General features: G+C 44.1%; 1 protein-coding gene across 2 annotated transcripts in view; it reads right to left on the bottom strand.

The window, feature by feature from the left end:
* CTNND2 (catenin delta 2) overlaps positions 1–13,102 on the bottom strand; it is a 993,502-nt gene that overhangs the window by 177,150 nt on the left and 803,250 nt on the right. For both annotated transcript variants that reach the window (XM_004380288.2, XM_004380287.3), the window contains one exon: positions 11,515–11,700. In XM_004380288.2, the coding sequence (XP_004380345.1) occupies positions 11,515–11,700 (186 nt within the window). The remainder of the gene's footprint in view (positions 1–11,514; positions 11,701–13,102) is intronic.

Raw genomic sequence — 13,102 nt, forward strand, 5'->3', positions numbered from 1 at the left:
TACTTATGGGCAAGGAAAGAGGTCATGCTGTGTTAAGTGATAAAAACCCATTGCTATCGAGTCAATTCCCACTCACAACGACCCTATAGGACAGGGTAGAACTGCCCCGTGGGTTTCCCAGTCTGTAATCTTCGCAGAAACAGACTGCTCCATCTTTCTCCCGCAAAGCGGCTGGTGAGTTTGAACCACTGACCTTTCAATTAACAGCTGAGCACTTAACCACTGAACCACCAGGGCTCCTGCGTTAAGTGATAAATTGTCATAAACCAGTATGGGGAGTGGGGCAGGGTGAAGGTTGTCCCACACCTGTTCTTCCTGTCAGTGGGTGCCAAGATGGGCAGTGGGTGCGGGCAACAAGGGGCTGCATTGTTTGCAGAGAATTTACAAACAGTAACATGAATAAAAATCACTCTTTTTTTTAATTACAATGTGCTAACAATTCTAAACAATTTCAGGGATAAAACACCCCTCCTCGCAGGGACAGAGAGCGCCTGCCGTACCCCCTTAGTTCTCCACTGCTCTTTTCTCCTTTAGTTAAGAGAACGCCCCAAGTTTACCTACAGTCACGGTTGCAGACTGTAAAGACTACGCTTCTGGTACAGACTGAATTATCTCTCCTCAAAATATATGTTGAAATCCTGACTCCTGTACCTGTAAACTCGCCCTGTTTAGAAATAAGAGTTTTCTTTTGTTATGTGAATAGGATCATACCAGAGTAGGATGGGTCCCAAACCTAATCACTTCTGAGTTACAAAAAGAGCAGAATAGACAGGGAGACACAGGAGGAGGAAGTCATATGAAGACAGACACACACACAGCGGGAAGACAGAGGTGAAGGAACATCAAGGATTGCCAAGGATGGACGGCAAACACGAGAAACCAGGTCAGAGGCTCACAGAATGAACCAGCATGGCCAAGACCTTGATTTAGACTTTTAGCCTCCAGAAATGTAAGCAAATAAATTTCTATTCTTTAAAGCCAGCCACTTGTGATATTTGTGTTACGTTAGGACTAGATAACTAAGACAGCTTCCCAGTCTCCCTTGCAGCTCAGTTTGGTTATGTGATCAAGTACAGGCAAAATGGATGTGAGCAACAGTGGTGTATGTAACTTCTGGGCGGGGCTCTGAAGGAAGGGAGCTACCTGTCTTCTTTCCCCTTTTCTGCGCCTGGAATATGGATGTGGAGAGCCATCTTGGACCAAGAGGAGGGGACAGCATCCTAATATGAGAGCACAATACCATACAAGGAGCCGGTTCCTGGAGACTCCACAAAGCCGTGCTCCAGCGGTTCACACTTCTACACAGGTAGGAAATACACTTTTATCTACTCTGTAACAGTGTGAATGTGGCTGTCTGATGTGGCCCCTAACTCATACTCTAATCAATATGGTACAATTGAATTCTGAAGGATTAAATAGCACAATGCATAAAGGTGGATTAAAAAAGGTCTGAAAAGATATATGCTAGAGTATAAATTGTGACTTTTCCTATGAGGCGGATGACAGGTGTGTGTACTATTTTGTTGTTGTAGGTTATTGCAATTTTACTTATTTAATATTTAAACGTCATGTGTGTGTATAGATAGATAAATAGATATATAGATTTATAATTAACATCTATCTTGTCTGAAATAAGGAGACGCAGTTGTTTAAAATTCAAATCACCAGTACGGTGATTTGAACTGGTAATAAAAGTTATTTTTCATGCTGTTTAGTTTGGAATCTCATTTTTGGGCCAATAGTATTTCTACGGCACACTGTGAAATGTGTGAGGCTCCTGAAGAAGTGATACCCGACACCAGAGCCCTGAAAATCCGAAAACCTTTTAGGTGACGGGATTTCATGTCTAATGTTGTTGATGTTGTTAGGAGCCACCCAGTCGTTCCAACTCACAGCAGCCATATGCACAACAGAATGAAACACTGCCCAGTCCTGTCTCATCCTCACACTCTCTGCTATGCAGCCACTGTGTCAAGCCATCTCATTGAGGGTCTTCCTCTTTTTTGCTGACCTGCTACTTTACGAAGCATGGTGTCCTCTCTAGGGATTGGGCCCTCCTGATAACATGTCCAAAGGATGAGAGATGAAGTCTTGCCATCCTCATCTAAGGAACATTCTGGCTGTACTTCTTCTAAGACAGACTTGTTTGTTCTTCTGGAAGTCCATGGTATATTCAATATTCTCCACCAACACCATAATTCAAAGGCATCAATTCTTCTTTGGAATTCATGATTTATTGTCCACCTTTCCTATGCATATGAAGCGACTGAAAATACCATGGCTTGGGTCAAGTGTACCTTTGTCCTCATTTTGAACACTTTAAAGAGGTCTTCTGCAGCTGATTTGCCTACTGCAATACGTCCTTTAATTTCTCGACTGTTGCTTCCATGGGCATTGATTGTGGAGTCAAGTAAAATGAAATCCTTAACAATGTCAATCTTTTCTGTTTATCATGATATTGCTTATTGGTCCAGTTATGAGGATTTTTGTTTTCGGTATGTTGAGGTATAATCCATACTGAAGGCTGTGGTCTTTGATCTTCATCAGTAAGTACTTCAAATCCTCTTCACTTTCAGCAAGCAAGGTTCTGTCATCTGTATAACTCAGGTTAATGAGTCTTCCTCCAAACATCCTGATGCCTCGTTCTCTTTCATACAGCCTAGCTTCTCAGATTATCTGCTCAGCACACAGACTGAATAAGTATGGTGAAAGAATACAACCCTGACACACACCTTTCTTGATTTTAAACCACAAAGTATCCCCTTGTTCTGTTCGAAAGACTGACTCTTACTCTACGTTCGGGTTCTGCATGAGGACATTAAAGTGTTCTGGAATTCCCATTCTTCACAATGTTATTTATAATTTGTTTTGATCCACACAGTCAAATGCTTTTGCATAGTCAATAAAACACAGGAAAACATCTTTCTGGTATTCTCTGCTTTCTGCCAGGATCCATCTGACATCAGCAATGATATCCCTTGTTCCATGTCCTCTTCTGAGTCTGGTTTGATTTTCTAGCAGTTCCCTGTCGATGTACTGCTGCAACCGTTTTTGAATGATCTTCAGCAAAATTTTACTTGCTTGTGATATTAATGATATTTTTTTATAATTTCCATATTCAGTTGGATCACTATTCTTCAGAATGGGCAAAAACATGGGCACAATCTCTTCCAGTTGGTTGGCCAGGTAGCTGTCTTCCAAATCCCTTGGTATAGATGAGTGAGTGCTTCCAGCATTGCACCCATTTGTTGAAACACCTCAATTGGTATTCTGTCAATTCCTGCAGCCTTGTTTTCACCAATGCCTTCAGTGCAGCTTGGACTTCTTCCTTCAGTACCATTGGTCTTGATCATATGCTACCTCCTGAAATGGTTGAACGTCGACCAATTCTGTTTGATACAGTGACTTTGTACTCCTTCTATCTTCTTTTGATACTTCCTGCATTGTTCAATATTTTGCCCATAGAATCCTTCAATATTGCATCTCGAGGCTTGATTTTTTTCTTCAGTTCTTTCAGCTTGAGAAATGCTGAATGTGTTGTTCTTCCTTTTGGTTTTTTATTGCCAGGTCTTTGTACTTTTCATTATAATACTTTATCTACTTGAGCAGTCCTTTCAAACCTTCTATTCAGCTCTTTTACTTCATCATTTCTTCTATTCACCTTACCTACTCTATGTTCAAGAGCAAATTTCAGAGTCTCTTCTGACATCCATTTGGGTCTTTTCTTTCTTTCTTCTCTCTTCAATGACTTTTTGCTATCTTCATGTTTGATGTCCTTGATGTCATCCCACAACTCATCTGGTCTTCGGCCATTAGTGCTCAATGCATCAAATCTATTCTTGAGATGGTCTCTAAACTCAGGTGGGATATACTTAAGGTTGTATTTTGACTCTCATGGACTTGTTTCAATTTTTTTCAGCTTCAACTTGAACTTGCCTAGGAGCAATTGATGGTCTTTCTGCAGTCGTCCCCTGCCCTTGTTCTGACTGATGATAACGAGCTTCTCATTATTATTTGATTCCTGTGTATTCCGTCTGGTGAGGTCCACATGCATATGCTGTTTATATTGGTGAAAAAAAGGTATTTCCAATGAATAGGTCGTTGATCTTGCAAAATTCTATCATGCAATCTCCAGTGTCGTTTCTATAACCAAGGCCCTATTTTCCAGTTGCCGATCCTTCTTGTGTTTCCAATTGCGCGTTCCAATTGCCAGTAATCATAAATGCATCTTGATTGTATGTTTGATCAATTTCAGACTTCAGAAGTTGGTAAAAATCTTCTGTTTCTTCATCTTTGGCATTAGTGTTTGGTGCATAAATTTGAATAATTGTAGTATTAACTGGTCATTCTTGTAGACATATAGTTATTATCCTATCACTGACCAGGTTGTACTTCAGGATAGATCTGAAATGTTCTTTTTGAAAATGAATGCAACACTATTCCTCTTCAATTTGTCATTCCCAGTATAGTAGACCATGTGATTGTCCAATTCAAAATGGCCAATACCAGTCCATTTCATCTCACTAATGCCCAGGATATAGATGTTTATGCATTCCATTTCATTTTGGATGATTTCCAATTTTCCTAGATTCATACTTTGTACATTCTACATTCCTATTATTAATGGGTGCTTGCAGATATTTCTTCTCATTTTGAGTTGTGCCACAGCAGCAAATGAAGGTCCAGAGAGCTTTACTCCATTCAGGTCATTAGGTCAACTCTACTTTGAGGAGGCAGCACTCTATCAGACGATGTTCTGCTGCTATTCATAAGGTTTTCTCTGGTCAATTTTTTAAAAAGTAGATCATCAGATCCTTCTTCCTAGTCTGTCTTAGTCTAGAAGCTCCACTGACACTTATCCACCAGGTTGATCCTGCTGGTATTTGAAACACTGGTTGGTGGCACAGCTTCCATCATCATCCATGCAAGCCACCACGGTACGACAAACAGACTAGTGGGGTGATGTCTAATACCGTTTATGTCTATCATATGTTGACATCTTCAGAACAAAGAATTATTTAGTTTGGCATGGTCAAAAGTACTGCTTCTCCAGGGAAACTCTGAGCTATGTATCTCATGTGCATTTTAAGTTCTTAGATGAGAATAGTGATTTAGAATGTTCATTAGGTTTGGTGGTTATTGTACATTCAGAGTATTGACGAATAATATAATAAAATGCAAACTTCATGAGAAGCTTGAAAACAGTCTGGGTCATAAGTGGAAAGAGGATTATGGAATATGCTGGCCCAGAAGGCCCTGGAGGCAAAGCCTCCCCATGAGAAAAAAGGATAAAGGTGAGACACGTCACATCTGTACACATCTACCCAAAGTAACCGCACAACAGGAGCTAGAGGCCACCCCACCATGGACCACAGCCTGACCATCACTCCACATTAACTGGTGCCTGGCATTGGGCTAAAAGTCAAAGACAGAAATAAGACCCACACAGTCCTTCCCTCAGAAACTTCACTCTCTGTGGGATCATACTCGTAATAGAAGGGATCATACTCATAATAGGATAAGGATTAGAAGATACATTTAAATTAAATTATGCCGAAGTAGATTACAAAAAAAAAAAATCAGAAAACAAACCAGTTGCCACCCAGTGGATTCAGACTTACGGTATTTAGAATTGAACCTCTCCACAGGGCTTCCAAGGCTGTGACCTTTCAGAAGCAGACTGCCAGACCTCTCCTCCAAGGCGCCTCTGGATGGCTTTAATCCACCAACCTCTCAACTAGCAGCTGAGTGCTCAACCATTTGCGCCACTCTGGAAGACTCTAGAAGTAGACTAACCAAATCCCACTGCCGTCAAGTCGATTCCGACTCATAGCGACCCCATAGGGTTTCCAAGGTTGTAAATCTCTACAGAAGCTGACTTTTCCTGTGTAGCTGCCAGTGGTTTTGAACTGCCAACCTTCCAGTTAGCAGTTGATTGCTTTAACCACTGCCCCACCAGGGCTCCTTAGAAGTACTCTAGAGAGTGATAAATTTTGTACTTGAGGGAAATCTTGAAAGGTTAGAGGTGACGTTTTATTTAAAGATGATTGTCCAGGTCATGCAAAGAAGGGAAGGGCGTGCCAGTCAGAGGGTGGGTGTGGGCTGAAGCCTGCAGGCTGGACTATGGCCCCCTAGGGCGGCTGGAAACATGTGCATGGAGACAGCGGGGGAGGCCCTGCCAAGATGCGTCTCAGTATGGAGAGTAAGGGGTCATTAAAGGTTTCACACAGAAGCCCGTTACTGTTGCTTTGTGTATAAAATATCACAGTAAGTACCCTGTGTGAAACTTCCTGCTAATTTATGCATTTGGCATCTACAACTTAAGGAAGCGGAGAAAAAGCAATCATGTTTGTTCTTGAACGGATTACAGCTTATTAGGCTGTGAAACAAAGATTATCCTGAGAAAAAATCTACCATATACAAATGCTGAGCGAGAATCCCCTTTATATGTTCACCATGTGAATACACCGTAGATTTTTTTCATCCATCTGAGTCAAAACATTCACGGGTGATTCACGAGCGGAAGGGAGAGGTCTTGAGTTTTAGGGGGTTCTGCTAGTTTGGGTTTTGTTTTTTCTCACTGGGTTTCTCTGTAGATGGTCCAGCTCACGCTGAGCAGGTCTTGAAGACTGGGGATGCTCTGGCCAGCACCAGCCGGGGGCAAGTCCTGGTACCTCTAAGCCACGTGTAAATATTACAAGTCCCAGACATCACAGATTTGGCCAAATCCCAAACTGGGAAACACAACGTTTATTTCTACAAAAGGGGAAAAGGAGAAAAAGCAATCTGGGTTCTCCTATTTCCCTGGACCTCGGTCTTCCGGCTGCCACCCCTGCCCTGCAGGGACAGTCTGCAGGTACACAGCCCTGCTGGAGAGAGCGAGGACCCCGCCAGAGGCCATGCGAACAGCTTTGGGGGAGTTTTTGCTCGAAAAGGGCTAGACAAATGCACACTTTCTTATAATTCAGTGACGGGCACTGAGCACAGAGTCAGAAATAAATAAATTTGCAAAGTCCTTTGAGATCAGAATATGATACATGGAGGTGGGACGTGGGCTCCTAATTTGATGGTACTAGAATTTTCCAATAGGAACCACTTCTTGAAATAAAATCATGTGTGCAACCTATCTTTGTATTGAGATATAGTCTCGAATCATCCCTTTCCGTGGGTTTAAAAGAAAATGTTTCAAAGATTTTTATTACCACTCCATTTGACATGCACAGTCTTACAGTATTTTCCTAAAGCACAGAATAACAACGTCTAAGCGTCCTAAATTCCAGGAAAACGGCAAGCTTCAGAGGAAATTATTAAACCAGTGATAATTTTCTTCACTTCTGCTTCCTGTTAAAGTCTTAAACCCTGACTCCCTCTCCTCTGTCTTGAGTGGGCTTTGTTATGAAACAGAAAACTTTTCATTCTACATAGTCTCTTACGCCTTTCTCTGAGGCATTTTCAATTTAAGAGGAAAAAAAAGCATACATTTTTATAATCACACATTCACTTAGCCACTTAGGGCCTCTTTGGATATTATTTTAACCGACACTGTAGAAGATTATAAATGCAATGACCGTGGTACAAAATTTATAAATACATAGTACAAAAAAGAATCAATCATTATATTCCCTCTTGGATGTTACCACAGTTTTTCTAGAGACACATAAATGTTATACAAAGGTATATTTTACATGTACAGGTGACACATACATTAGAGACTTGGGTAGACTTTTTCTACATCATCTGTATCTATATATCTGTATCTCTCTATGAAGCCCCTGGTTGGTGCAAACAGTTAGATGCTTTACTATTAGCCAAAAGGTTGACAGTTCAAACCACAGAGAGGCACCCTGGGAAACACGCCTGGCGATCTGCTTCTGAAAGGTCACTGCCTTGAAAACCCTGCGGGGCAGTTCTACTCTGCACACATGGGGTCGCCACGAGTGGTCAGAATCGACTCGAGAGCAGCTGACAATACTTTTCTCCTCCAAGCTCCCTGATGAAACCCAGGCTGGCTAAAATGCCAGCCTTCCCCAGCAGGTGGCGCCATCTAGACTCAGTTCTCCCCTGGACGTCCAGGCAGAAAAATGCATGGTGCCATCCACTCCCCCTCTTTCCTCATTTAATGTTCTACTCCACCTTCCCTCTCCTCCTCATCTCCACATCGTTCAGCCTTGGCTCCCTTCCATCAGTCTTTAAATGAACACAGTTTTTACTTTTGATTGTTTTAAAATCTACTGAACGTGACAAAAGATACTAACTGGCTTTTCAAACAAGCATAATTGTTATCTGTTCACTCCTTCATTTTCCTTGACATTGAATTTCCCAGCACTTAAAAACGTTTTTGTCTTATATTTGAATATACACTTAGTTTACTTAAAAATCTTTTCAAAAAAGTATCATTTGGCTGAGTCATAGCTTCCACGCCTCTTCATAAATAAGAATATTCCACGGCATTTTTAACTATGGCAAAACTTTGCTAAGAAATTTTGCTTTTTCCTAAAAGAATACTGTAGGAAAAATAGGACACATTAACCATATACATTTTCATTTAGACTTTCAGCAAAATCATAAAACCTATTAATGATTTCACCTTAGTCAATTTAGAAAAGAATCCCTCAATGCCATAACATACGGTTCAAAGGGCAGTTTTCTAAGCATGGGAAACCCTTCACCACAACATTTCGTGGAGGTAACGAACACGTGGAAAGAAGGGCTGTACTGCGATGGGGTGAAGTCCTTCTGGGAACCCAATCAATTCCTAATCTCATCTGTCACTTGAAGGATTGAAAGCCACAGTGCATTTTTGCAGAGCTGGGGAAAAGATTCCATGTTGGGGCAGAAATCTCAGTCAATGAGATACCAGTGATAGGCACGGGCCGTCAGAGAGATGCAGCCCAGAATCTGAGCGGCAGCTCAAATGCTGGAGATAAAGCTGTTACATCAGAGTGAAGTCAGTCTCAGACTAAAATTTCTTTACCCCCATTGCCAGTCGAGTCAATTCCGACTCACAGTGACCCTACAGGATGGAGCAGAACTGCCCCATAGGATTTCCAAGGCTGCAATCTTCACGGAAGCAGACTGCCACATCTTTCTCCCTTGGAGTGGCTGGTGAGTTCAAACTGCTAACCTTTCGGCTGGCAGCCAAGCACTGAAGCACTGCGAGGCCAGGGCTCCTTAAAGTTTCTTTAGCCAAGGCTAAGGTTGCATTAATGCAACTTCCCCACTTTGCCTTCCCAGGTCATCTGGGTCCCACCAGGAGATTCTGAGTGCTTAGGTCTTAGGCCAGACCCTGGGGATTATTATTATCAGGGGAGCTGGGAAGCATGGATTTCTGCCTGCACGGTGTTCTTTCTTTGTACCTTTGCTGTGCTCGATCACACTTGCAGGATAAAGCAGTAGGATGGGGCTCCATGATGAAATGGTGCAGCAACAGGAAACGGTGAAAAAACCCGTGACACTTTTGTTTGCCCATGTTTTGTCTGATTTCATGCTGGAAATGCTCAGAAGCCACAACAGTTTGCTTCTGTAAGTTGCCATGGTTACTTACCTTCAAGTGCACCCCGACGCATGGCTACCCCCGCACATGAAACGCTGCAGGATCCTACACCAGCCCTACTATCGCCTGCAGATCAGACCGCTATTATCCATAGGGTTTTCATTGGCTGATTTTCAGAAGTAGATTGTCAGGCCTTTCTTCCTAGTCTATCTCAGTCGGGAAGCTCTGCTGCAACCTGTTTGGCATCCTAGCTCCCTCAAGTACCAGGCAGCCAAACTGAGCAATCAGACAGCAGCTAGCATAATGCCTGGCATAGAGTAGGTGTCTGATAAATACCAGCTACTGACCAATGCATTCCCCTGGAGAAAGTGGCTGAGTTAACAAGCACACACGGCTCACTGCCTCCTAAAAGGCCCCTCCAATTCAGGAAGAGGACAGAAGACACAGCACTGACCCATGACAGGAGAAAAAGCCAGGCTGGGAATTTAGTACCTGGAGTAGAAGCCAGTGATCAGAGAGGCAATGAATACATAGCTCCTAAATTATAGGCACCTTTAAGCTGCAACATGTAAATACAGAAGCTGTAAAAAGCACTTCAGTAGCCCTCAGGGCTGCAAACATCCAGAGAACCAGAACCTAAAAGAATTTGCTAACATTGATGCAATGTAGGAATTACATTTAAGAATGCATCTCCATTAATCCTTACTCTAAGCAAAATACTTCCTTTATACCCTACTTGAAGGAGCCCTGTTGGCGCGGTGGTTAAGCTCTTGGCTGCTAACCAAAAGGTTGGCAGGTCAAACCCACCAGCCACTCTGTGGGAGAAAGACGTGACAGTCAGCTTCTGTAAAGATTACAGCCTTGGAAACCCTATGGGGTAGTTCTACTTCGTCCTGCGGGGTCATCAGGAATTGGGCTCAACTCAACAGCAATGACTTTGGTTTGGTTTAACCCTTACTGGACATAAAAATATTTCTAGGATACTTTAGAAAATAGCATACTGTGATCTAAACAAATACTTCTGCACGTTTACAGTAAATTAAAACCGAGAGACAGGGAGAAAGCGAGAGAGACAGAGAGAGTGTGAGTTTCGGGTTCTATGTCCCTTCCTCAGTGGTCTGCTCCCAACGACAGGCCGATCCTGAGTCTGTAAGACCCTCAGCAGCTGCAGGGCCAACCGCAGTGCCCAGGGAAACTGAGAAAGACCTTGCTGGTAGTGGCTTTCAGCTGGCGGCCCAAAGGGCAGTGTCTTCATACTACACCCACACCTGGTGGGGCAGTCTGGGTGAGGGGCTCGCCTACCAGAGGCTCTGGGGAGAAGGGTGGAGGCAGTTCTGATCCCCCAGGGTAGACAGAAGCTTCCTAGTGGCCTTCACTTCCCTGCAGAGCCACCTGCTTCCAGCTGCACCATGTAAAGGCCATCCTACTTGGAGGACACCCTCTAGCTGGATGTCTTTCTAAATCCACCTGAATTGCCCTCAAGGCCGGGCTTCTAATGGCATTCTGTCGGAACGGTCGTGAATTCTCAGACTGTTAGCCCACGTCCAATGTGCGTGCAAGACTGCACATCCAAACGTTATAAAACACGTTATAAAAGGCGTGTTGGATATGGATTTTGTGCTGCTCTCCTAGGCCTCCCTCCTGACATCACATATCACCTACTCGGTGCATCCCTGCTGCCTGTGTGGGGCCATGCCTGGAGCCGACAAGGACCTCAATAAACGTGTGAATCAACACACAGAAGAATCAGCGTCCAGCAGGTCTAACCTGACTCAAGGGGCTTTTTCTGTTTTTGCAATTTCCTATCGTGGCTCTGCGGCAAGACTAGGGGTGGGCGCAAGGGACTCATTGAACACTCCACTGTCTCAGCTGTGCAATTCCTACACGAAGACCCTGCAGACGGGCCAGCCATGTTGACGCACGTGGAAGACGCAGAGTCCCTGCCTACGCATGCAGGTGAAATGTGAATACCGGAGTTAGGAAGGGAATAACCACATGCAGCTGCCAGTAGCCTGCATCACCTGATCTTGGGATTTCTTCTTCTTCTTCTTCTTGCCCCAGCACCCGGAACTTTCCGCGTCCTTGCCGTTGGCCTCGCCACAGAGCAGCCCGTCCAGCTCATCCGTGCCCATGTGCTGTCCCTGAGTCGTTTCTGCTGCCAGCCGGTACGAGAGGTTCCTTAAGATGCACACACAGTTTTCAACGGTCTGGAGGACCCCGAGAAAGGGAAAAAAGGAACACAAGGGAGGAATTCATAAATGCTTACCAGCACTGTGCCGCCTTAGAAAAGCATTCAGCGGACACACACACACTCTCGCACACACACACGCTCACACGCGTGCACGGGCACACACGCACACATGTTCCTCTTTGGATGCATTTAACTTCTGGTTTGTAAAGGCTCCCCTGGTACCCATAGTGGAAAGAATTCAGAAAACTTGGAAGGTCTGAAGACCTCTTCTCCCCCAAAGAAACTATGTATCAACAACAGTTACTTCTATAAACATCTATCATTGTTGACTGAAACGCACTTGCCAGTGGGGAAAAAAGGCAACCACAAGATGTTGTGAACGTCCCTCCATGCACAGACGACTCCTGCTCGGGCACTGGGGCTTGGAGTCACGGAGAGGAGGGGTCATCTCATTTCACTCAGCTCTGGGTAGGTGACGTTAACATTTGTCACCCACCAGGACACTTCCTGGGAGGAAAAAGGGGCAACAGGTACAAACTAGGCTGCCCCAGGCAAGCCAGGGCTGTGGTCACACAGGGGCATCAAGGTTTTAATCTCACTGTGTTCTTTTGAGATGGCCGAGGCTCCTGTTTTCATCACAGAGGAGTCAGACAGAGGTTAAGGGCGCATGTTGTAAAGCCTCGGGTGGGTGACTGATTAGCTGTGTTACTTTGGATAATGCACTTAACCTCTCTGGATCTCAGTCTTCTCCTCTGTAAAGGGACATGATTATAATAGCCTGTGCATTTTTTGGGGTGCTGTGAGGATTAGGTGAGCTAGTACATGTATGTGTGGGAGGCAGAGGAACGCCCCTTCAGAGATGTCCACGTCCTAATCCCTGGAACCTGTGAATACGTTTCAAAGCAAGAGGGGCTTCAGGTGGCAGATGGAAGTAAGGCTGCTCTTCAGATGATCTTGAGACAGGGAGATGAACCTGGATTATCGGGTGGGCCCAGTGTAATCACAGGGTCCTGACAGGTGGGAGAAGGAGGCAGGAGAGTCAATGTCAGAGTTATTTGATGTGAGAAGGACTTTGTGATGGTAAACGTTATGTGTGAACTTGGCTAGGTCATGTTTCTCAGTGGTGTGGCAGATACTATGTAATCACCTTCCATGTTGTGATCTGATGTGAGCAGCCAGTCAGTTGGATGGGGAGTTTCCTTGGGGGTATATATAAATGGATGTTAATTTATATTTATATACAAAGTTTGCTCGCTGTCTTTCTGGATCCCGCTCTCTTCTCATCACCTGACCTCCAGTTCTTGGGATGTAAGCCTGCAGAAGTCTCTGGCATGCCATCTGACCTGCAGATTTTGGATTTGCCAACCCCTGCAACCTCATGAGCCAGCAGAGGCCTCCAGCCTGCTGCCTGACCTGCA

The sequence above is a fragment of the Trichechus manatus genome, unplaced genomic scaffold (genome assembly GCF_000243295.1).
Source record: "Trichechus manatus latirostris isolate Lorelei unplaced genomic scaffold, TriManLat1.0 scaffold00072, whole genome shotgun sequence".
Lineage (NCBI taxonomy): Eukaryota > Metazoa > Chordata > Mammalia > Sirenia > Trichechidae > Trichechus > Trichechus manatus.